At 37.9% G+C, this 27,228-nt stretch overlaps 1 protein-coding gene across 4 annotated transcripts in view; it reads right to left on the bottom strand.

Annotated features, from left to right (window-relative positions):
* Positions 1-27,228, bottom strand: part of ADGB (androglobin) — a 164,621-nt gene that overhangs the window by 115,186 nt on the left and 22,207 nt on the right. For 3 of the 4 annotated variants that reach the window (XM_086708075.1, XM_086708077.1, XM_086708076.1), the window contains exons 2-5: positions 18,974-19,136; positions 14,332-14,424; positions 10,691-10,762; positions 8,620-8,829 (exon numbers count right to left, since the gene is read on the bottom strand). In XM_086708075.1, coding sequence (XP_086564201.1) covers positions 8,620-8,829; positions 10,691-10,762; positions 14,332-14,424; positions 18,974-19,136 — 538 coding nt within the window. Of the gene's footprint in view, positions 1-8,619; positions 8,830-10,690; positions 10,763-14,331; positions 14,425-18,957; positions 19,137-27,228 lie in introns of those variants that run through there. The other variant, XM_086708078.1, reaches the window with a different exon arrangement.

The following is a 27,228-nucleotide window of genomic DNA, read 5'->3' as shown; positions in this document are numbered from 1 at the left end:
GAGGAAAAAGGCCTGCCCAACCCACAACACTGTATCAAGTGAAAATACCGTTTAGGAATAAGGGTGAAATAAAACATTTTCAGATAAAAGAAAGTTAAGATAATTTGTCACCAGAAGACTAAGAAAGGATGGTGAAAAAGAAAGAAGAAAAAAAACATAAATAAAAAGGGTAGTGAAAACAAGACAAAAAAAAAAAAAAAGGAAATGACAGAAATCTTAGGACATCAGGAGTGAAGAAAGAGTAAAGAAAAATACAAACATACGGCTAAATACAATAAAGTATTCTTTGCTTCTCGAGCTTTTAAAATTATATTTGACTTTTGAAAGCAACATTTATTTTATAAAGGTTCTGAATATGTATAAAAACATCTAATCAATTATGTTATAAAGGTGTAAAGGGACCCAAATGGTGGTAAAGAGTCTATATTCTAATTTAAGTGGTAAAATGCTGATATTACTAGACTGTGATAAGCTAAGTATGTATATTTTAATCCCTAGAGCAACCACTAGAAAAAAAAGTAATGCTTAGAAATACACTCATAAACACTAGAGATAATTCAACATGGAATCCCAAAGAATGTTCAAGAAAACACACAGGAATAGGGAAATAGACACAAAAAAATAAATAAATAACAGAAGTAACAGAGTAAGCAAATAATACAATGACAGACTTAAATCCCAATTATATCAAATATAAATTGCACACAAATAAAAGTGTAAGAAAAAAAAGAAAAAGAAAAAAATAAAGTGTAAGAACAAAGTGGATATATTTATGAAAATTAAGAATTTGCATATATTTGAATAATTCCACATGTAGAAATCCCAGAAAAATAATCATAAATGGGCAAAAATATATACACATAAATGCTATTTTACAGAATTGTATTGGTAAAACACTGGTCATAATCTAAATATCAATAAGAAATTAACAAAAAATGTATAATTATCATTACATTCAAACAATGGAGTACAAGGTAGATTGATATATTAGCATAAATAATGCCCATAATTAGGGAAAAAATACATTATAGAACAAGAAGTATCATATGATCCCATTGTTGCTATAAATTATAAATAGTGGGTCTCATATATTTATAAGATACAAGTTTCTATTCAACCAGAATACCAGGTAGCCATCTTTCAATCCCATGAATACAGTCTCTGAGAAAACAAAGTCCTTGTTTTTGTCATTTAAAAATTGCATCTATCTATTTATTATCACTGTTATCAGTATTCTATGTTCTTTCAATGACTGCAATTCCCATTTCAAAGAATGGACCAAAGTAGAGAAAACGAGCAGGAGAGTATTATAACCTGGCTTGTGTATTTGCCTAACAAACAGAACTGTAGGTTGCATTTGCAGATCACATGACACCGTACACAGAAAATCCTAAATACTCCACCACAAAACTATTAGAGGTAATAAGTAAATTCAGTAAGCTTGCAAGATACAAAATTAATATGCAGAAATCAGTTGTGCAGAGAGAAAAATTAAGAAAATAATCCCATTTACAATTGCACCAAAAAGAATAAAATACCTAAGAATAAACTTAATCAGGGAGGTGAAAGGTCTGTACTCTGAAAACTATAAAACATATAAAAGAAATTGAAGACAACACAAACAAATGGAAAACTATTCCATGCTCATAGATTAAAAGAATTAATTTTGTTAAAATGTCCATGCTATCCAAAACAGTCTACAGATTCAATGCAATCCCTATGGAAATACCAACAATACTTTTCACAGAACTAGAATAAAAAATACTTAAATTTGTATGGAACCACAAAAGACCCCAAATAGCCAAAGAAATCTTGAGAAAGAAGAACAAAACTGGAGGTATCACAATCCCAGATTTCAGATATACTACAAAGCTGTGGTAGTCAAAACAGTATGGCACTGGCACAAAAATAAACACATAGATCAATGGAACAGAATAGAAAGCACAAAAATAAATCCATACTTATATGGTCAGTTAATCTATGAAAGAGGTAAAAATATACAATGGGGAAAGGACAGTGTTTTCAATAAATGGTGCTGGGAAAAATGGACAGCTACATGCCAAAAACTGACACTGGGCCACTTTCTTACCATACACAAAAATAAACCCAAAATGGATTAAAGACCTAAATGTGAGACCTGAATTTATAAAACTCCCAGAAGAAACCATAGGCAGTAATTTATTTGCCATCAGCCATAGAAACATTTTCTAGATAGGTCTCCTAAAGCAAGAGAAACAAAAGAAAAAATAAACTTTTGAGACTACATCCCCCCAAAAAAAGTTTGAAACAGCTGAGGAAGCCGTAAAAAAAGGTAACATAACGAATGGGAGAAAATACTCATAAATTATATACCTAATAAGGTATACAAAATATATCATATCTAAAATATATAAAGAATTTATACAACTTAAAACCCAGAAAACCCACAAATAATCCAATTAAAAAATGAACAGAGGGGGGGCGCCTGGGTGGCGCAGTCGGTTAAGCGTCCGACTTCAGCCAGGTCACGATCTCGCGGTCCATGAGTTCGAGCCCCGCGTCAGGCTCTGGGCTGATGGCTCGGAGCCTGGAGCCTGTTTCCGATTCTGTGTCTCCCTCTCTCTCTGCCCCTCCCCCGTTCATGCTCTGTCTCTCCTGTCCCAAAAATAAATAAACATTGAAAAAAAAAAAAAAATTTAAAAAAAATGAACAGAGGATCTAAACAGACATTTCTCCAAAGAAGATATACAAATGGCCAACAGACACATGAAAATAAGCTCAACATCACTAATCATTAGGGAAATGCAAACCAAAGTCACAAGGAGATATCACTTTACACCTGTCACAATGGCTAGACTAAAAAGACAAGAAATAATAAATGTTGGTGAGGATGAGAACCCTTATGCACTGTTGGTGGGAATATAAATTGGTGCTGCCAGTGTGGAAAATAGTATGAAAGTTCCACAAAAAATTAAAAACAGAAATACCACAGGATCCAATAATTCTACTACTGGGTATTTACCCAAAGAAAACGAAAACACTAATTTGAGAAGATACGTGCACCCCAATGTTTACTGCAGCATTATTTACAATAGCCAAGATATAGAAGCAGCCCAACTGACCATGGATATATGAAGAGATAAAGATATAGTGTGCGTGTTGGGTGTGTGTGTGTGTGATGGAATATTTTTTAGCCATAAAAATGAATGAGATCTTGCCATTTGTGACAACATGGATGGATCTAGAGGGTATTATGCTAAGTGAAATAAGTCAGTCAGAGAAAGACAAATACCATATGATCTCACTTATATGTGGAATCTAAAAAACAAAACAAATGAATAAACAAAAAAAGAAAAAGAAAAAAACACACCCATAAATACAGAGAACTGGTGGTTGCTGGAGGGGAGGAGGGGGAGAAAATGGGCAAAATGAGTGAAGGGGAGTGGGAGATACAGTTTTCTAGTTATGAATGAATAAGTCATGGGGATAAAAGGTACAGCACAGGGAATATCGTCAAAGGTATCGTCATGGTATTAGATGGTGACAGACAGTAGTTACACTTGTGGTGAGCACAGCATAATGTGCAAACTTATCAAATCACTATGTTATAAACCTGAAACTAATGTAAACACTGTGTGTCATTTATACCTCAACAATTTGAAAAACTAGGTTGGATCAATATATGAATATAAAATATATATATTTAAGCAAAATCCCTGAATAGAAAGCATCTAGATGGTAACAGCTTCTTATATATTTGTTACACATAGTAATGAATTTACTACGAGGATAGGGCATTGGATCCATACACAGTGCTATGGGGAAAAATGAAGCAAAAGCAGGTGAGATAAAGTGCGAGGGTTTCAGATACAGTGGAGAGTGAAAGCTTCAGAACAAGTGTCTTTAACACTGAAACTAGAAGATACTCAGGCATTGGCTATTGTGTTCTAAAACAAACAAAAAAAGTATTATCCAAGTATTCCATATGTAAGCAAATTATCATTCATATAGCAATCATATATAAAGGAAAATAGACCACAATATTTAAAGTTACCCAAAATATATAACATATATATTCTAAGTGAATATAAATTTGGAATGCACATTCCAACTGAATGAAAGATGAATCAAAATACAATAATCAAGAGAAGACAAGCTGTAGCAGGATGATGAGGACTAAACCCTTTTATATATAGAATAAAGGATACATAATTATAAATATGTGTTCAAAGATAAATACCAATTAAAGTGTTTATTTAAAAAGCATGCATGCCAAGAAAATATTGAAGCAGAAGAATATTAGGTGGATCTTATTCTAAAAAATCAAATCATACTGTAAATCCATAACAATTAAAGTGATACGGTATTTAAAAAGGACAAGAAAAATAGCAGGAGAAAATGGAGTCCAAAAACAAAGACAAGTCCACACTGGAATGCAGTGTATGATCAAAGTAGTTTTCAAAATTACGTGCACCCCAATGCTTACTGCAGCATTATTTACAATAGCCAAGATATAGAAGCAGCCCAACTGACCATGGATATATGAAGAGATAAAGATATAGTGTGCGTGTGTGTGGGGGGGGTGGGGGGGTGGGTGTGTGTGTGTATGTGTGATGGAATATTTTTTGGCCATAAAAATGAATGATATCTTGCCATTTGTGACAACATGGATGGATAAGAGGCACCTGGGAGGCTCAGTTGGTTGAGCATCCAATTTCGGCTCAGTTCATGATCTCACAGTTCATGGGTTCGAGCCCTGCATCGGGCTCTGTGCTGATAGCTCAGAGCCTGGAGCCTGCTTCAGGTTCTGTGTCTCCCTCTCTCTCTGCCCCTCCCCTGCTCGCATTCTGTCTCTGTCTCTCTCAAAAATAAATAAACATTAACAATTTCTTTTAAATAAACAAAATAAAATTAGTGGATAAAAAGTACAACATTCAATATGTAATCCTGGGGCAATTCACTGAAATTTTAGGACAAAAAGAAACCAGGTCTTCATTTCTCACTGTAGATAAACAAATCAAAGACCCAAATTAAAAAAAAAAAAAAAAAAAAAAGCCCAAAATGCTAGATAATATAAGGGGTTTTTTTAAATGTTCTTGAGATAATGATATCTTACATTAAATAACATAAACATCCTAGAGTCAGTTAATAAAAATAATGACATAATCAACTACATAAAAATTACAAGCCTCCATTGGGTAGAAGATACAAAGTTAAAAGACAAATTTCAAAGCACTTCCTCTACCCCCACATTTGTGATTATCTGCACAAATAAAAGAATACTTAGAGCTCTGTGACAAAACTTTGAATAACCTGTTTTATAAATAGGCAAAATACGGGCAATTCAAGAAGTATGTAAGAGATGCACAGATTTGATGGGACACTAGATGACTGCACATCAGACCTTGGCAGGAACGAAGCAAGTTTGGGCAAAAGATGCACAGCCAGGCCGCGCTGCAGGAGCATGGGACACAGCATTGCCACCATCTATGTATATCCTCTCCACCCTCACATCCTCACCTAAGAGCGGTTGTTGGGCAAGTGAGCACCAGGTAAACTGATCACATGCTTTCCCCCTGGCTCTAGCGAGAGGTGGAAAGAGGAAGGATCTGTTCCTCTGGCTTTCCTGGTGGAAGGTGGTAGGGGTGGGAAAGAGAGAAGGAAGGAATACATGAAAGAAAGAAGAACAGCAATAGTGTCGCAAATCTACCATTTGTCAGGACTTTTGCTAGTTTCTTCTACACAATTACCACATTTTCTCTTTACCTGTATTCATTCCATGACATATTTGATGTCTATTATCTTGAGGGATGTGGTCTCTTTGCCTCTGTGTGCAAGGGACCCTGAAGGGTCCATGGGGCCAGGTGAATGGATCTAGAAATGCTGAGAGCCAGTAAAGCTTTCTCTCAGCCTCAGAGGGAGAACATGGCCTTGCACGTCCGCGACGAGTGCCAACAAATTGCCTACAAAAATAATTCATATGGAAAAAGTTGTGTCTCAGGGCTCAACAGTTAGGCAACAGCCCTGCAAGCCATTCGTCAGATGAGACCACTGAGGAACCAGAAGAAGCGACTGGACACCACACCCCTCTTCCCTCAAGGGCTACCTTGTCTAGCCTGCTCAAATGATTGGATCAGACTGAAACTTCCAAGTTGGACTACGTTTTTTTTGTTTTTTGTTTTTTGTTTTAATTCTGAATACAGGTGGGTTTGCACCTATGAGGAATCAGTACAGTTAAAGAGAAATAAGTCACAGTTTTACTGTAAAACGGAATGTAGTGTTAATAAATGTTGCAAATTCTGGGGCGCCTGGGTGGCGCAGTCGGTTAAGCGTCCGACTTCAGCCAGGTCACGATCTCGCGGTCCGTGAGTTCGAGCCCCGTGTCGGGCTCTGGGCTGATGGCTCAGAGCCTGGAGCCTGTTTCCGATTCTGTGTCTCCCTCTCTCTCTGACCCTCCCCCGTTCATGCTCTGTCTCTCTCTGTCCCAAAAATAAATAAACATTGAAAAAAAAATTTTTTTTTAAATAAATGTTGCAAATTCACATAGAAGGAAATTCCCAAAGAAGGAAGGATATCAGGAAGCAGAGAGAAAGAAACTAACAGGGTTGGTTTACTATTCTGCTGATGCTCCTTTGCAATTCTTAATAACCGTTTTGAAGTTTATTTATTTTCAGAGAGAGTGTGTGAGCACAAGAGGGGCAGAGAGAGAGGGTGAGAGAGAATCCCAAGCAGGCTTTGCACTGCCAGAGCAGAACCTGATGCCTGGCTTGAGCTCACAAACTGTGAGGTCATGACCTGAGCCAGAATCAAGAGTCGGATACTCAACTGACTGGGCCACCAAGGCGCCCCATGATTCTTAATAATTTTGAACTCCCTCCCACCTCAGTTTAAGTAAATGTGTGGAAAGTGGGGAGGGGAGTCAATACCGGGCATTTGACCTTGTCATTCTTCCCATGTTTACCTTCTGTCTATAATCCCTCAGCCCTATCCATGGTGTATCCTTACTCTCATTCTTCGGTGTACATTAAAACTTCAGAGTCTTGTCCCCCAAATCTGCCTCCTGACTGGTAAATAAGGAAGATAAAGGCATTTAGGAAGTCATTTTCTCTCTTCACAAAGTTTTGACTTTCAAAGTCTCTCACCTTGCTGTGAATATCAAAACACCAAAAATCCCATTTTAGATATCAGAGGCTGATATTACCTTCTTTACTTTTATGTCCCTGCTGTAACAATCTCACTAATTCCTTTTAAAAAAAAAAGTCTCATTTTATTTTTGAGAGAGAGCAGGGGAGGGGCAGAGAGAGAGGGAGACAGAGGGTCAGAAGCAGGCTCTGCGCTGACAGCAGAGAGCCACAAGTGGGACTTGAACTCGAGACCCCTGAGATACTGACCTGAGCCGAGCCAGCAGCTTAACTGACTGAGCCACCCAGGCGCCCCATGATCTTATTAATTCCTAATGCCTTTCAGCATTCTCCACCCCAGGAAGGGTAGATGGTTCTGGCTTACTGAGGGGAAAGCCATGTTCTTTAGAAATACAGACTGGGTTGGTTAACTTTCCATACTTCCCGCTTCCTCAAATATTCAAGAACATTCTTCCTAAGTGACCAGGACCAGGTTCATGGGTGTACGACCTGCACAGTCACAAGGAACCTCACCCTAAGAGGGGTGCCATTTTTTTTCAAGTGCTGCTATCACCATATTGAAATTCCCAATCATTTTCGAGCAAGGGGCTCTGCAAATCATGTAGCTGGCTCTGCCTGTGAGTATGGGCCTTTAGAGAGAGCATTCCATCCACAAAAACTCAAAGGGATTTCATAATCTAGTGTTACATGTGGTGTAAGCCTACTCTGCCATATAAACGGGGTGTTTTTCATTCTCTATTTCTGCTATCCCATTTGCTTCCTTTCAGGTAGGAGCAAAAACTTTTTGGGTCAAGGTAAGATTTGTTAACATGAGTACAAATCCCAAGCTTAGGAAAAAGATTGGGTGGGACCGGGCCTCTCAGTAGCAGGAGAGAAGGAATGGACCATATGCTCAAGCACTCTCTTTGTTCAAGACTGCATACCACATCAGAGAGAAGGGAGGAAGGAAGAGAGCCCTGTGCGTCCATCTGTCTACCCACCTCCCCGAGAGGGCAGAGATAGCAGAGGACCATCCCTCCTTGTGCCAAGCAGCAACAGTTTATTTTATTTTTTTTTTTTAATTTTTTTTTTCAACATTTATTTATTTTTGGGACAGAGAGAGACAGAGCATGAACGGGGGAGGGGCAGAGAGAGAGGGAGACACAGAATCGGAAACAGGCTCCAGGTTCTGAGCCATCAGCCCAGAGCCTGACGCGGGGCTCGAACTCACGGGGCCGTGAGATCGTGACCTGGCTGAAGTCGGACGCTCAACCGACTGCGCCACCAGGCGCCCCGCAGCAACAGTTTAAAAAGCACATGGGACTGGTGTCACAGGACTAACAACGATGCTTCTTATCGATCCCAAATTACATATGCAGGACATGTCTTCCCAGTAAGTGCACAATTGATATCCTGTATAAATGCATGACCTTGTATCAGCCTGGGTAACAGCATGTAAAACAAATATATTTCAATATGAAAGACAATTTTTAATGCACATGAACACGAACTTACTTACCATCCAGTAAAGTTTCACAACATACTTTCCGTAGCTATTGAATAAGGGCATGTGACCTTTCACAGCCTTGCACAGAGAGTAGATGTGTTCCCAGGGCTTCCAGGCAAGACAAGGAGGCTCCCCTGTGGTCCCTTTGAAATAATTGTTCAAAATGCCTCCATTGAATATCTTCCACACTGCATAGATTTCACTGATAATCCATCTCATCAGCTAGAGACAAAAGCCACTAGTGTTAATCAGTTGCTTTTCAGTTGTTGGTACTATAATTTAGGGGGGAAACCAGTCGAAAATCTACTTCCAGTAGTAATATTAAGTTCTACATGTAATGTGTTCCACATTTTGATTTCTAACTTATAAATAAAGTCACTGTTCTTGCCTTTGTTGTTGGGAAGCAGAGTCACAATACAAGCTAAAAAGGCTTAACATTAAACATACTCTTAGCTAAGAGCTATCTTCCAGAGTAAACTGTCAGTGATTTGAGATTGATCTCCATTTCAGTTGTGTGTGTGTGTGTGTGTGTGTGTGTGTGTGTGTGTGTGTGAAAGAGAGAGAGAGAAAGAGAGAGACAGAGACAGAGAGGGGAGAGACAGGGTGAGAGAGAGAGAAAGAGAGAGCGAGAGAGACTGAATGCTTCTGAGAGTAGTGGTGATTTTATTCTGGAATTAACTTTCTATAAATGAGTAAGCTACTCTTCTGTAAGTGTTGAGAAGTTTGAGAAGAAAATGATCTCTTTTATGTCAATAGGATCTGTTAGACAATGAATGAGATGAGAAAGAATTAAAATTGCATACACAGTTAAATCTCTAAGTCTCGTATTTCATGTGTCAGTCTGCAGGTGCAGAAGTGATCTAAGTAAAACTCCCATGGGCAGAGTTTTCAACAGGCAGCAAGGTGCAGTGGGGAGTGGGGCAGAAACAGAGACCAGGGTTTGAATTCTCTTCCAGGTCCTTCTGCTCTAGGGCACGTCATTTCACTGTCTCTAAACTGCAGTTTCTGTAATGCAGTCTGTAAAACGTAGACTATGCTATCTATTTTTCAGCATTTTACAGGGAATAGAAACAATGCAAAAAAAAAAAAAAAAGGATCTGTGAGTCACAGTGGTGTTAAGTAAAGACATTATTACCCTCAGTAATATTGGATTTTTGGAAATATTCATCTTATGTTTAACTGCCTGGTTTATAAGAAGATTAAATACTTGAGACTAACCTCATAAGATTTAGGTTTGCCTTAATTTACATTATCTAGGACATTTCTTCTAGTTTAGTTAAGTTGAAAAAGGTAAACCAAGTATCTTTCTGTATATCTGGTAATTTTAATATAGAATATTTTATGCTTTTCTTCCCTCAAAAAATAAAAAGGTAAAGTCTATGCATGCTCTGGATCATAAAATAAGCATATGTTAGACTAAAATATAAGGTATAAAACCATTCAAAGGTAACTTTATGCTAATCAGTACAACCTGGTTGAAGAAATAAGTGTTTTGATTTTAATATTGGTCAAGATATTTAAGATAAGAAAGACAAAGTGTTTGAATCGATGACAATTGATTTCGACTGGGTCTTAGGAGAAAATAATTTTTTTAAAAAACACCCTGTTTCTGATATAACTGCCTTAGGGGAGTAGAACAGGCTTGCTTCTGATGGATAAAACCCAGGGTGTGGAGATGGGGGTGTTTAGGTGAGATTTGCCCTGCATTAGCAAGTCAAACAATATCAGGACACCCTGCTCTTGAGCACAGAGCAGAGCAAGTCAGGCAGCAACTTGATGTCAATTACTAGGCACGTGGGTCAAGAGGCAAAATGCGCAGATTGTGAGTCTCAGCTACCCTAGGTCTATGGGCAGGAGGATAGGGACACAGCAATTGTACTACTAACATTTCCCCACCATTTGCTCATTAAACTCAATTGAAGAGGCTTCTCTTCCTCTTTGAATGTCTGGCTTATAAAATACTGAGCAATTCCAAAACTTAGAGGTAAGCGAGGGATAACTGAAATTGACAGTCTGGGAATTGTTTTAAGCAGCTCTGGAAGGTATTCTGCAATCAGACTTCAGTTAGAAATTCCCTACATACCTCACTGCAGAGTAAATGTTCATTTGCTGAAAACAAGTCAAACAGGATTTCATTTTTCACAACTACTGGAGTCTGAAATAAAAAAAAAAAAAAAAAAAAAAATATATATATATATATATATATATATATATATATATGGAGATATTACTCCTTAGGAAAAATAAAGGAAATGTAGCTGAATGAAATATAGTTTCATGTGATATAAACAAGTCAAACCTGATTTCGTTTCTCACAACCAGAGAAATTAAAAGAAAAAAATAAGCACATAATTCCATAAGATAACCCTCTTACAGCTATACATGACATTCACTTAATACTGTAATGCCTATCAAATAGTCTTTTCATATAAAAAAAGGAATGTTATAAGATATAATATATGCAGATAAAGTCAGCATGCATACACACATAAACTGACAGTTTAAAAAGTGACCTAAAATTTAAGTTAAGCTCTCAAGTTACACCTGAAGCTTAGTTAACACGATAGCAGGAAAAATATCTTCATCTTTGATAAAAAATATTAACTGTGACAGCTTTTTAAAATCTTGCCCAGGGGCGCCTGGGTGGCTCAGTCGGTTAAGTGTCCGACTTCGGCTCAGGTCATGATCTCACAGTCCTTCGAGCCCCGCGTCGGGCTCTATGCTAACAGCTCAGAGCCTGGAGCCTGTTTCAGATTCTGTGTCTGCCTCTCTCTCTGCCCCTCCCCTATTCATGCTCTATCTCTCTCTGTCTCAAAAATAAATAAATGTTAAAAAAAAAAAATTTTTTTTTAAATAAAAAAATAAAAAATAATAAAATCTTGCCCAATTTCAAGTCCTGTTATCTTTTTAAAAATTCATCTAATGGTCATTATTTTATTGGTATGTGTCTAAAGATGCTTCTATATACTTAGAGCGCTAATGAATAAACATAATAAAGGAAAATATTATTTATAGTAGTTTTTAAAAATGTGTTACAATTCATATCAAGCTTATATACTCAACCTATCAAATTAACATAAATGTGTTTTTGATTAGTAAAATCATGGAAACTAATGCCATCAACTACTCTCAATCACATGGACAATTAACACCTTGAAAACTCAACAAAATATTTTTTTATGTCTGAGAAAAAACTTACTCAAAACTACCTTGAAGGCCTGAACTGACTGTTATGTTTATAATTTATGAACATAGCAAGTTACATACATATTATATAAATATTTTACATAAAAAATATATTGTAAATTCTGGTTTGGCTAATTAATTGCAAGGTGACACTTCTAAAATGTCCATACTCTTCAGCAAGTACCAATGTACATTGACTTCGATTAATAATAGATTAAATAAATATTGAATACCTAAAATTTGAGGAGTGAAACTTAACAGCTGCCTGCCAACAAATGAAAGTAAGCACTGACAGTGTGTAAAAGACAGCAAATATTAAGGCAGAAGTCTCTACAGAGGTCTCTATTCCCTGTACCTACACCAGAGACAGAATAAATCTTCAGACATCTTACATCTCTTCAATATAATCAACACTCAAGAGCCTGGGCCATCAATACCTGGTTCTCAGAAATAAACAGATCTGATCACTCCCCTAGTGGTTAGGGCTTGTTAACTTTCTCAGTTGGAAAAAGTCCATGTTGGTTCTAATATCTTAAATCCAGGCTTTTCAGTTTTTTCATAACTTAGTTTCTCTCTGACTTAAATCATGTCCTGTGACTTCATCCCTTGCTTTGAGTTGAAGAGAGTAAATTTCATATAGATAATTCATTATTGGGGCACCTGGTTGGCTCAGTCAGTTAAGCATCCAACTTCAGCTCAGGTCAGGATCTCATGGTTCACGAGTTCAAGCCTCACATCAGGCTGTGTGCTGACAGCTCAGAGCCTGGAGCCTGCTTTGGATTCTTTGTCTCCCTCTCTCTCTGCCCCTCCCCTGCTCATATTCTCTCTCTCTCTTTCTCTCTCTCTCTCTCTCTCTCCCTCTCTCTCAAAAGTAAACATTTAAAAAATTCTTAAAAAAAGGAAGTTCATTACTGTTTTGCTAAATTTTTGTCTAAGCTTTATGTATGCCCATATTTAATGAGTTTCAATGTAAAGTGTATATATCACCATGGACCTGGGCATTAAAACTTGAAAAACATTATTCTTAGACTTCATAGTTAGCGAGACTTTCAGTTGTGGCTGTTCTGGTGCATACCCCAAGAGGAGCAGGTGCACGGGATCAAGAGAAAGAGCACAGAGGGAGAGCAGAGGTGCGAAGATGGGTGTCAACATTATAAGTTTAGGTAGAAGTGCCGCCAACAACAATGGATGAATTTATTTATAAAGCAAGCGTATCTCTCAGAACTAAGGTATGCTAAAAGGAAAAAGAGATGGCATATAACTCTTCTACTTATTCACATTTGAAATACCCCCACTTTATGGAATTAATATCCTTTATTTGCATGAAATGTAAACTCTGCACTTCCATTGCACAGAGCCTGGATATTATTAATAATACATTACTATTAAGTGCGTTATATTCACACCACAGAATTTATATTCTTCACATCAATATTACCTAACAGCATAAGTTATTTAAAGGCATAGTTCATGTACATTTGATTTATTTTATTTAAAATGTCTTACAAGTAGACATTCAATAAATATTCTGATGGACAGAGGTGTATCTTCTTATTTTCTCATTTTACTAAATATCTCTGAATTTAGAATTATCTTTCTCAGATAGTAACGGTAGTTGGAAATACGGTGGCTGAATTGTATTTTCTTGCATTAGTAGCAGTCTTATTAAGGCTAAAGCTTTTAGGAATAAAATCACTTCATGTAAAAATTGAGATTGGGTGGGTTCCATAGTAAATGGAAGATTCAGCTCCATTACAAACATTTCACTAGCACTAAATAACTATTTTAGCCTACCGGTTTTCATTTAAAATGATGGTTTCTCAGGGCACCTAGGTGTCTCAGTCAGTTAAGCATCTGACTCTATTTCTGCTCAGGACATGATCTCACAGTTCATGAGTTCAAGCCACACATCTCACTGTCAATGTGAGGCCTGCTTGGGATTCTCTCTCTCTCTCTCTCTCTCTCTCTGCCCCTCTCCTTCTTTCTCAAAATGAATAAACAAACTTTAAGAAAATAAAATTAAATTAAAATATGGTTTCTTGAGCACTGTGCTAGTCAATGTGATTCAAGTAGCTGAGCATGGGGTCCAGAAATGAAGATGGCCCTTGGAAAATGCTTCAAGAATACCTGGAACACAGGTAACCAAGGGCAAACCTCTCGGACTAGAAAATTAACACTAATACACACTAGAGTAAACAGAATTTCATGTCACATAGGTTCTGGCTAAGAAGCAGAAAAGGCAAAGTCAGTCAAAACTTAAGGAATAGCTTCCCACACATTTTAGGCTATCCTTCGACATCATGTAGAGAAAACTCAAGACTAAACAAAATTTCAATATTCTCTTGGAAACCAGTACAAGAAATAGTAAACTATACTGATAATCATTTTTTTCTATTAAATGCCAAAAAGCAATTCCTTTTTCTTACTAAATACCATGGGGAAAATTTACAGTGTTTTAAAAAATGAGAATTTCCATAAGTAGGATAGTACAGCCCATAGTTAGTATGTATTTTATTCAATAGTAAAAATATTTCTTACCCGATTAAATAAAAAATCCTGTGGACGCTTCCAGGAATAAATTTTCAATGATGGTGGCAATTCAATCTTTCCTTCAGGGTCTTCAAAAAACTGCTATATAAAAATATATTGAGGGTTTTTCTCTCCATATGGTTTTATTAAAATAAAAGCAACTCATCCCTTAAAAAAAATTAATAAGTGCATAGATTTGATGAATAAACAAGCATTTATAGAGCAATTTGTATGTTCTCAGAGGTAGTTCATGGAATACTTGGTAAAGACTGAAGTTAACAATGTTGTATTTAATTAACAAAACCTTGATTGTTGAGTAACATTTTATTGCAGAGGAAGCAGTCCAAACAAGCATAAGCTGCTTTGGGATGTGAATTTGGTATGGTAGGAAAACAATTTGGATGGGACAGATATGGACATATTTTGCACTGAAAATATTGTGCTTTTTTTAACCTGAGTAGAGAAGATTTAAAAAGTATGATTGTATGTAAATGAAATTCATACCTCTGATCTGAATTTCATTTATTAGTTTTCAAAATTAAACTTGTTATTTTGAGATAATTATTGATTCACATGTCGTGGTGTGAAATTATAATAAAGAGAGTCCCTGTGTCCTCTTTAGCCAGTCTCTCTGACGGTAAAATCTTCTAAAACTATAGTGCAATATCACAACCATGATAATGACATTGACGCACTCAAGATACAGAACAATTCCACCAGCACAAGGACCCATCCTAGGCTCTTTTATGGCCATACCCACCCTCCAACCCTCTTACCACCTGTTTAATACCACCAGATCATTAATCTGGTCTCTTTTTCATTAATTTTATCATTTCAGTAATGTTATATGAATGAAATCAGATAGCAGGTAACCTGTGGATTGGCTTTTTGCCCTCTCTGCCTAATTTCCTGGAGATTCAATTCATTCAAGCTGTTGCATATATATATCAATAGTTTGTTCTTGTTTATTGCTGAGTAATATTTCATGATACAAATATTTGTTTGTTTGTGTACCATCTGTCCATTGAAGGACATCCGAGCTGTTTCCAATTTGGGGTTATTACTTATAAAGCTGCTATAAATTTTTGCATACAATTTATAGGCTTTTGTATGAACATTAGTTTCCATTTCTCTGAGATAAATGCCCAATAATGCAAGTAATTTATTAGTTTCTGAGCCCATAGAATGGGTCAGTTAGTGAGCTCGGGAAGAAAAATGACATACAAATGTCTACTCTCAAATGCTAGCAATATAGTAAATTAGAGAGACTTCAAGTAGCTACTGTGTAAAAGTTCTTACAGCTCACAAGGTAATTAGGTTGTTGGGGTGGTCCTTACAAAACTGAAAAGTACTGCGGGTACAAAAACAATGCTCTATAAAGGTAAACTGTATTGTTAAAAGGGGTAACTAAATTTCACCTGAGTTAATAGCGATGAGACAAATAAATATCATTTGTGATTTTTATGGTACTCATATTTTTATCCTAATGCTGTTGTGGCCTGAGAAATAGGCTCTATTTGAGGGTATTATCTGAGCTTTCAACCCAGTAATTGTCTATGTGTATCTGGAACATATTCAAGGTACTGGAATACTTGGAATGAAGACAAAGGTAATCCCAACATCTAGTCAAAATGATCAAAGAATGAGTCCCTGAAAACCAGACTGAAGTTTCCAGGAGCCACACTAGACTTCCAGGGTTGCCTCATGTTGTTTTTTCCCTCACAAATATGAACTCAGTTACTTTGAACTCCCCTATCTGACAATTCCAATCAGAGTCACCCATGGATCTATTTCTATTGTCTGATTTTTCCTCTCGTTTTTCAGCCGTTTGGTTCTGTTCCTCTTCAAAACTCTAGGTAATAATGTCTTCCTTCAGAGGAGGACTTTATTCCTTTCTAGCAGGCAAAGTACAAAATGAACTTCACCCTGTCAACAGTGGGTTTCAAGATTTGGTCGGCTTGGTGTAGTTCTGGTTTACCCTTACTCAATACAGAATGCTACAGCCATGTTGGGGGACTAACTGGAAGGTTGAGTGTCTGAGTCCCTTCACCTTGGTATACCCTTAATCCCAATCTCTTGCCATAGCATCGTGAAATAGTTCCTCTTATTTAGCTTCCAAGCTGTCGCATTTTACTCATTTGCTCAGCAGCAAAGTCTTCACACATATAGCTTAGGAGTTGGGTAAATGTCTTGACATAAAACTATATACAAAATTTTCAGATTGTGTCTCTATAGTTACCTCTGGGATTCTGCTTCAAGTGTTAACTGTTTTTGTAGCCCCAGACAATATCCTCTCTCTGAGCCCAGAGAAACTGACATAAGCCCCAAGTCACTACTTTCTGCTTGCCTTCTAATTTTCATGTCTTGAATTATTAAATTTCCTTGAGGAGAAAATAAAAAGGTAAAGGGGGGCCCATCTTATCATAATCTGTTGTGATTCCCTTTTCTCCATGTTAAGTTAACAGTACTCTTTCCATGTCGCTTTGCCTTAGGTGTATTTCTTATACCCACTTTACAATACTTCATTAAATATGTCTCAGTTTGGTTTACCATCCATGTCTTTTTATTGCTGTCCCTTAGCTGAAGAAGCGAGACCCAAATCTGGCATTACAAGGAAGGGTTAGCTTATCTGACGCTGATTTCCTGATCACTAGCCTCACATCTAAAGAAGTGACTTTCTATAAAATCCCAAGGATACCTGCTATAGGTCCAGGCTTATGGTAACTGATCCTTGTAAAATATGGATGTTGCAAATCATGGCTAAGAGCTACTGTGCTACTGTATCATAGAAATGTAATCACCATGCTTGGAGTGTCCACCACTCACTTCTGTAGAGGGACTGTCACTTCCCACGCCATGAATGCTGAGGTCATAGAACAGAACTGTGAGCGGGAAGCAAAATTACACCCCAGATGGTACCTTTGCGCAGTTGTAATAACCAAGGTTTGAGCTGCTCTTCTACCTTGTGAGGGCAGGAGAGGCAGAACGGAGTGTTAGCTAAAGTTCTGAAGTATCACACTCCATTGTAATAGCCCCTATTTACCACAGGAGGAGGGCTTGCGCTTCCCTAATTATGCAGTTCTAGGTAGCTCCATAGTCCAAGGGCGACAGTATCTATTTTGTGGTCTGATGTTCAGCCAGCACCATATCTGTATGTTGCCTCCAAATGAAATGGGCATCCAGTGACCAGCACACATGTCTAGAATTCGATGCCTGGCCTTCCAGAGACCAGCAATATTTTTTCATAGTCATCTGATAAAGACATACTTGCACTCCAAGGGCCCTAACGTGTTATAGTTTAGATCTTATTTCCTAGTTCAGAGTTTTCAGTCACTTCTACTTTTCTCCTCCTTATTGTTGGGAGTGACTCATTTTTAGACCTTTTCTAGAGCTCATATTCTTAACTGAGGATTTGTACAATCTATCTTCCTAATGTGAATTCACATTCAACCCCCACTAGTTGTAAATTTCTGTTAAAAATATGTAGAATATGAATGTTTTCATTTGAACCCAGAGAGTTCCAAAGTCCCTTGCATCTAAAAGTGCCACAAGTTAGAACTTGAAATTGTTCAAGTACTAAGAGAATCAGCAATTCGTTATATTTACTATCTTTTGTAAACAAATTAATGTTATGAATAACTCAGCTTATAATTCCGCATTTTGTGAATAAAACATAATTGCTAATAAACACCATTTTGGAGTTCTCTATGCAAATAAAGACACCAGAGTTCAACGTGGTCATTCTGGCAATTTTGTTTTTGTTTTGAAACTGGATTGTGTTCCATAAACATTTTTGTTAAATGAATTGCTGCACCAAATAAATGGGTCCTATTTAAAATGCAACCCAGACCCATACCCCCAACAAAGAAGTCTTTAGATGTAAACATTTTTAAATAGACAGAAGAACCTAAGATAACATAATTGGAAAAGGTAGTAACACCATTCTCAGCTCCAATCCCAGGGACACATCATGTCTGAATGGCCACAGATAAATGAAAAGTACCTGAGATCGTTCCCCAAATATCTTGAAGAGAATATTAAGAGGGATTCAACTGTTATCTCATATAACATCTTAAAAAAAATTGTCTCCTATAATCTCCAGATAACAGCTCACAGGTCTGCTGGGGCATTTCATTGTCTAAATCACTCTCTCTACTCTTTTTTTTAAAGTTTATTTACTTATTTTGAGAAGGGTGGGGGGAGGGAGAGAATCCCAAGCAGGCCCCCTGCTGGCAGCATAGCGCTCAAGGAGGGGCTGGAACCCATGTACTGTGAGATCATGACCTGAGCTGAAATCAAGTGTCAATCACTTAATCTACCCAGGCACCCCCTCTAAATCACTGTCTCTAAATGTCTGGTTCCCCACTCTGTCCAAAATCCACTAGCTAACTGTTCTATCGATTCCCCCTTTATTTCACCGTGACTCTTTGATCACGTCTCTCCTTTCATTTACTCAAATACAATCAGCAAAGCTCAGGTCTAAGGCTTGGAAAGACAGGTGGGTAGGATGGAGGGAGACAGAGGCAGAAAGACAAAATTTCTCTCCTTTGAATGGAGGCTGTGGAGAAAATGGACTCACATGTTAGGCGATCCTGTTCCGTGACAAAATTTAAAACTAAAATGAAATCTAGTCACCTTCAAATGGACTTACAAACACAGGGCTTTTTCCCATTTTATCCTTTTCTTTTCCACCTTTGCCTGCATCCCACTTTTCTGCATTTATGTCGGCTTCATTCCATTCTGGCCAGATCGGGAACTTCCCCTTCTTCTGCTCAATGGAGCCAGGTTGCACATTACCGCCAGAAAGGTACTGACTGGAGACAGAGCCAGGGGGCGAGTTAGTTTTAATTTGAATCTCTAAGGTAAAATATTGGATTAATTGCATGGTAGACATTTAATTATCTTGTCAGCATCCATGTTAATGACATTTTTCGATATAGTCTTACCTGTGGCAGATGGCATCCACAGGTTAACGTTCAAAAGACTGAAATACCCAAAGAGATTATTCCACAAACAAATCTTGAGCTTTAGCCCCTACTAACTAATGCAAGACATTCATCATAAACACATAAGATGCCATAAATGGGAATATTTCTATACAGTTCACACTTGAAGAAAATCCTTTATGCGTATAATATTAAAAGCTTTTTGAAAATCAGCACAGATATAATTGTGATGCTTCCCAGGATAAAAGTGCTATGTGATCATTATTTTAAAAGAAAAAAATTCTTAATTAGATAAGTAGGAAAGACATACCCACCCCATTCTAGAATCCACATTGTTGACAACTGTGCATTCTTTCAAATTAGTGGGAAAATATATGCATTTCTTCTTCAAAACATCATTCAGCTTATTCTTTTTATAGACTGTTTTTCCCACTTACCAGTATATTGCAAATAGTTCCCATGTCAATGAGAATTTAACTAAATACAAATTTAATGATTGCAAACTATCCCATCACATGAATTTACAGCCTTTCATTTAATTAAAATCCTATAGCGAAAAATTTGCAAGTTTTGATTTGAATTTTGTGTTCCCTATTATAAATGAGACTGTAGGGTTATCCTTATTGCCAAATCTTTGCAGACATTATTTTTTTTTCTTAAAATTTGTTTATTTATTTTTTGAGAGAGTGGGGGCTGGGGGTGGGCAGAAAGAGAGGGAAAGCAGCATGGAGCACACAGCAGCATGGAGCCCAACACGGGGCTGGACCTCACAAACCGTGAGACCATGGCCTGAGCCAAAATCTAGAGTTGGACGCTTAACCGACTGAGCCACCCAGGTGCCCCTTTGCAGACATTATTAATTCTTTTATTAGTATAGATTTTTATAAGAAGACTTACTGTACCTAAATATATGCATATTTAAAATTTGTGATATATTTTGACTAATTAGCTACAGAGAAGTTGGACTTGTTTTTTTACTCTTATTATTAATCTATGACAATTTCCAATCTCTAAACCTTGACTTTCACTTTTTTTTATTATTGTAAATTTTAAAATCTAAAATACGCATCCTGCTTAATTTTTCAAGTTTTAACAAGTGAGTGAGGTTAGAACCCTGTTCTCAATCCTGGGATAAGCAGTGAACAAAGCAGACTAAAATCTTTACCCTTATGGAGTTCTTACTCTCGTGGGTGGAGACACAAAAACACAGCATAAATTAAGTAAAATATATAGTACATTCAAAAGGGGAAAATGCTAGGGGTAAATATAAAATAGGAAGGGGAAACTAAAGAGTTAAGGTACAGAATTTTTAACACAGTGGTTAAGGAAAGTGGTCCATAATAGGACCATATTTAAGTAAATAGTGAAAGAAACTAAAAAATTAAGCTGTGTGGATCCGTGGAAAGACTGTTCTGGATACAGGAACGTGGCAAGTACGAAGAGCAAGAAAGAGTTTTCTACATGCGGAGAGTGTCCTGGCTTCTGTGAAGAAGAAAAGTATCAGTGTGGCTGAGGGGCAGTAAAAGATCGTTTCAGAGAGGTGTCTGGAATGTAGAGAGTATACAGGTGATCTCAGCTAAAGGAAGGACTGGGTTTGCCTAAGTGAGGTGGGAAAAGCCAAAGGAGAGTTTCGAGCAGGGAGTTTTATAATCGTTCTTGCTGCAGTGTCGAGAAAAGCCCAAGGGAAACAAAAGAGAGAATTTAGAAGGCACTAAAATACCATGTGAGAGCTAATGGTGACTTGGACCAGAATGCTAACAGTAAAGGAGGCAGGAAATAATCCCCTGTTTTTAAGAGAGAGCCAGTAGATTGAATTGATATTTGCTGCAAGATAGAAGACTGTGGGATGGGGCAAAACTGAGGTAAGGAATAAAGCAGCATTTCACTTCTGAATGAGTTGCGTTCTAAATGTTTGTCACACGTTTGTGGACATGTTGAGTAGTTAGTTAGATGTAGGATTCTGAGGCTTTAGGAGATAGAATTAGTGAAAATCTGAGTCATCAGCATTTAGATGATATTTAGAGTCTTAAGACTGGATTAAATCACCAAGAAAATTACTATACCTAAGGAAAGGCACTCCCAAGAATGCTAGTCAAAACACCCAACATTCCTGGTAAGGAATGAGCATGTCAATCCTCAAAGCCTCCAGTTCCAGTTATGCCAGATCTTATTCACCTAACTAGAGGGGTCAGGGATGTAGTAGGGTTCTCAGGGTAGGTCAGGGACCTAGGGAAGGAGGCAGAAATATCTGGGGCTAAGGGGTTTTGGTAAGGTTATTGTTAAGGCTATTCAACAATCAAATGAAAATATTTCAATATTCTAACGTCGACAGTTGTATACCTGCCCTGATACTCCATGTTAAAAGTCTGAAAGAGTAGGAAGAAAACTGAGGAAAGCAGTCAATGAGTGTGGTAGACAGAATAACCCGCCCCCATCAATATATCCACACCATGATCACCAGAATGGTGAATAGATTACCTTCCATGGCAAAAGAGGTATGCAAACAACTTACAGTATTTGAGTTGGGAGATTATCCTGGATTATCTGGGTGGCCTCAATGTAATCTCCAAGGGTTCTCAAAAGTCCAAGAAGGAGACAGAAGTACTCAGAGGGAGATCCAGAAGAATAAATAGAAAAGGAGAAGATTGAGCAGATGGCTCATCAGTCCTGTTTTCCATTTCCTACGTTTCCCATACTACTTTGCAATTTGGCTGGTACTTTGTGGTAGTGTTTTGGACAATGACATGTGGGGGAAACGTGTTGTATCCTACCTTGAAGCTCATAAAACATCCTGTGAGATACTTGTCAGCATGACTCAACCCTTCAGGGAATATCTTAGAAAATGGTAATGCCACAAGATGAAGGGAGCCAAGAATCCTCATAGAGCACATACAAAGCCACTACTAAACTCCTGATCATACTCCAGTATAAATGAGAAATATCCTTTGGTGTATGATTTGGGGGTTGTGTGATATTAGAGCTAGCATTGATTACTTCCTACTTGCTACTCTGATGTTGTAACTAGCATTGATTATTAACATTGACAAATATATAGGGTAATTCCTTTTTTAGGAGTTGATCTTTTCTATCTTTAATCATTGTAAACATATGCATGGTAAATTACTTATAGATTATTTTTCTATTATCTTAAGTTTTTGACACTTGATTCATTTTTTATCGTTGTGATTTCTGCCTATTTTTTTTGTATATTCTTGTGTTTGAGGACACTATTATTATCAGCCTATCCTTATCAGGGTTTTCTTTTCCTCCAAACCCCTTTCCCCAAGGCAATCCTGTATTGAAAGAATGTGTTTTCAATGTAATATAGAATTTTCTTGTCAGTGATCCCAAATAAATATGCCATCCAGGAACCCATAGGTCCTTTAAAATCAGATCTCAAACCTACATAAGTCTCAGTCCAAAGGTTTTCATTTCTCAAGGAAGATTTGTTTTTTTTTCACCCAGACACTAAGCATAGAAAAGCTAGCCTTCTTATAACCTAAGATTCTAAAGCAGATTTTCTTATTCACCTTTTTAAAAAAAGATCTAAACTCTGGAAAGTCATGCCTTTACCTAAGGCTGGAGCACTCCCTTTCCTCATTTGTCCTATCTATGTTAAAACAAAATACTCTATTTTCATAAGACTCCCTAAGGAAGTTACAGCCTCAGCTTAGAGTTACAACATCCTGACTTTCAGTTCCCTCCTCATTTCTGGATTCTGAATATTTTTATTTCTCCCTTTTTTTTAATGTTTATTTATTTTTGAGAGAGAGAGAGAGAGAGAGAGAGCAGGGGAGGGGCAGAGAGAGAAGGAGACACAGAATCCCAAGCAGGCTCCAGGCCCTTAGCTGTCAGCACAGAGCCCGACATGGAACTCGAACTCACAAACTGCAAGATCATGACCTGAACTGAAGTCAGATGTTTAACTGACTGAGCCACCCGGGCCCCCCCCCCGAAGATTTTTATTTCTTTACGTAGGCATTTGTAGGTATCATTTTTTTTACCTTAATCCACCATCTTGCTGGAAAAGAGAGGTTGAAAATATATATATTGTAAAGCAGTGTTTCTAAATAGCATGTAAGAAAATAGGAGAGAAGGATGACAATAGGGAGAGAGGGAAAATTTTCATAATATTAATTAAAAATCAAGCTATAAAATAGTACATTATAGTACATCTGTTTTATTGAGTGTTGGGACAAACTGTACAGATAAAAAGAAATTGGTGATTTTGTATCCATCAAAACCATGATAAAATTTACCTCATTCAGGAAGCTCAGAATTTTAAAAGTTATTTTTGTAAAAGGAAGATCTAATTTCTTTAAAAAAATAAATAAAGGCTTTGCTAAGATTATGTTTTGCTTTCCTCTTCATTCTGTCAAGTGTAAGTAAATGTTCTGTCTCCCTCCCTTAAGCTATTAAGCTTTATCACTAATTGGCCTACTTTCTTTGTAACATGTCAAATTTGATTCCATCTATATCGAAGATCACTTAAAAAGACGTTTATTTGAGGTATCTTATACTAGCTCAATAGCTCACCTATATTGCTACATGCACAATATAAACAGTGGTCAAATATAGCCCAATGTCAAACATGTTGTAGACTTCAAAAGATCATGCACAAATATGTGGCTTTTGAAACTCTCAGCACAATATGCCTTTGACGTTCACTGCCAGAATGTACGTACTGCTCTAGTATAGTTGAGATCCTTAAATATTCAAAGCATCTTATTCCTGGTCTCATCAATTCTGAGAACAAGCTAATCTTTAAACACAGAAGTAACTCAGGACTTTTGAAGATTTAGGAACTGGTAATACTGGGAAATAAATGTGGCCAAGTTCCAGGAAAATCAAATATGCAAAGAAATCAAACCTGACATACTGAAAAATCAGGGGGATACAGAGTTATCTAAATCACATAGCAGTACACCCACGTACTAGAAGATGATTCAATCCATTAAAATTACAATTTGTAAAACAGATTTGAAAGATAAGTATATCCTCTACATATATGGCTAAATACTTCCTTCTACACAGTGAGTCTAAGTATGCTATTGAAATAGGGTAAGTGTCACTGGAGATTTTAGGAGAGGCTAGAATTTCATGAACAAAAGCCAAGGAGGGGCTCGTGGGTGGTTCAGACGGTTAAGCGTCTGACTTTGGCATAGGCCATAATCTTGCAGTTCATGGGTTCGAGCCCCACATTGGACTCTGCACTGACAGCTCAGAGCCTGGAGCCTGCTTCGGATTCTGTGTCTCCCTCTCTCTCTGTCTGCCCCTTCCCTGCTCATGCTCTGTCTCTCTGTCTCAAAAATAAATAAACATTAAAAAATTAAAAAAAAAAAAAACATTGAAAAATGTGAATGGGTGTTTGCCAGAGGCAGGAGGTGGGCCAAATGGGTGAAGGTTGTCAAAAGGTATAAATTTCCAGTTATAAAATAAGGGAGTCATGAGGTTGTAATGTACAGCATGATAACTACAGTTAATAATACTTTACTGCATATTTGAAAGTTGCTAAGGGAGTAGGTCTTTAAAGGTCTCATCACAAGAAAAAATTTTGTAACTGTATGTGGTGACCGATGTTAACTAGACTTATTGTGGTGATCATTTCTCAATACATGCAAATATCAAATCATTATGTTGTACACCTGAGCTAATATAATGTTGTATGTAAATTACATCTCAAGTGAAAAAAGAAGTCAATGGACTAAATACAGAAAGAAACTGTAGTGGTGGGTAGGGGGTTGAGATAGCATAATCTACAAGTAGGTACTGGAATTTGATTTGAGCTGTGGTAGTCCACGCTTAAAAAATCTGTAAGTCTGTTTCGGAAAAGCAGCTAAATTTACCCTGTAAATGTCAAGAGGCCAGTAATAGGTTTCATGAATGAGTGAGTGGCTACAGCTACTAATGAGCTCCTGGCTTTGAACTAAAGCCAGGTATATGGCTTTATATGTGGTATATTCCCCCTATAGTTTATGGCACAACAGGCAACGTGCCAATTTCCTGTGATGATGTGAGGAAATAGGTTGGCCAAAACAAATTAAAAAATGGGAATAGGAGGTGGCCTCTACCACAGTGGGTGTGGTATCAGGGATAGCACTTCCCACACGGGAGAAAAGACTTCCACCTCCCAAACTTAAGGTTTGGGTGGGGGCGGAGTAATATAAAAATGCACCTCCTAATCAGAAAGGACGCTGCTGTTACACTGGAGCAGCGTGCTAGAGACTTCCTAGTGGTCCTTTAGCCACTTAGTGTGGACAGGTCCTGGGGTTTTTAGAGAGGATCAACATTCAAAAGGAAGGAGATATTCCTCATAAATCTCAAAAAAGCAACTATTTATCAACTGATAAGGAAGTATTTCAATTTTGGAACAACTGTCCTCTCTTTTTCAATAGTGTATCACGACTGGATGATGGCAATGGGTAAGGAGTGAATCATTCTGGAAAACCATCCAAACCACATGACAAAGAACAGTATACATGAGTCTAAAATAGCTATAAAATATGAACTAAAAAACTAACATTAAAAAGCAAAAAAAAGAAATGGAAAATTATGAAGGACAGTCGGTAAATAAATCAAAAGAAAGAAATCCAGCCAAGAGAAATAATGTAGCAAACTTAAAAGGTATTTAAATATGTTTAGAATTGCCAAAAAAATAAAGGAGGGAAAGTTCTGCTTTGCAATGAGTGCAAAACGGTATTAAGCAAACATATGACAAAGAAGATCAATGTGAACAGAGAGATACTGGAAAATTTTAGCAATGACAACTTCAGCTGTTGAAAGAATAGACTAAATAAAGCCAAAGAAAGGAGAAGACTAGTGATTTAGAAGGTCATTTTTTTTGGAGGAGCCAAGATGGCAGAAGAGCATGGAAGTTTTTTGTGTCTCATGTCCATGAAATACAGCCAGACCAACACTAAACCATCATACACACCTAGAAAACTGATTGGAGGAGTAACACAACAATCTGCACAACCTGAACCACAGCATTCGGCAGGTATGTGGCACAGAGAGGTGAACTTGGGAGGAGAGAAGCCAGCGGCGGGCAGGGAACCGCCTTTGCAGGCGGAGAAAGGAGGGGGGGGGTACAATACGGGAAAAGCACCCCTCCCCAAAAGCAGCTGGAGAGCAAGTGGAAAACTGGAAACAGCCACAGGGCCTAAACTAAAAAGAGAGAAAAGGAGAGGTTTTAAATTCCATTAAGACTGTAAACAAGGGAAGCGCAAAGTCTACAACTCCGCAGCTCTATACCTGGAGGTGCTCTGGTGGGAAGGGCGAATCCCCAGGAACAGAGTGGGGTCCGGGAGGTTCTCGGGCCACACATAGAAAAGCGGCTCCACTGCTGGAAGCACATTTGGTGGAGACTGTTGAAGCCACCTGGTCCCAGCAGACCCCAGAAGGTGGCCACATTCGCTGGTGCTGGAACAAGGTCGTTAAGGGTGAAGCCTGGTGCCAGATGTGTGTTGTGATTTTCCACGATCCCTGAAAAGCTGCTGTTACACTATCTCAAGAACTTTTTCTGGGGTGGGCTGGCACCCGGCCACAGTCTTGGGGCACCGGCAGTAGCAGGATCCAGCAGGCGCTCCTGGGTGCAGCTGGCATTCCGGCCATTGCTCGGTGAGACCCTCCCACAGAGGGTGGGACGGGTCAAAGCCGCAGTCCTTCGGAAGTAAGGGGCCGGGGAAAACAGCCGCATCTGAGACAAAACTCGGGAGAGAGGTACTGCCTGGGGCTTGGTCATGGACAGTGAAAAAGCGGGGAGTGGACGAAAGCTGAAGACAGAGGACGGGTGCGCGATTACTGATCAGTGAGAACAGAGTTCCCACACTGGAGACCGGGTGACTCCATTTTCCCTGCCCCCATGCACGCATAGATGCATCTATGCAACAATCCACCCCAGTAGGCTAGCAGCGCCATCTAGTGGAGAACAGAGCCGTTACACTGAGCTCACCCAACTGGG

The sequence above is a fragment of the Puma concolor genome, chromosome B2 (assembly GCF_028749965.1).
Source record: "Puma concolor isolate L17-30 chromosome B2, mPumCon1.1.hap2, whole genome shotgun sequence".
NCBI lineage: Eukaryota > Metazoa > Chordata > Mammalia > Carnivora > Felidae > Puma > Puma concolor.
Note: the sequence above shows the minus strand (reverse complement) of the source record. Positions and strands in the feature narration are given on the sequence as shown.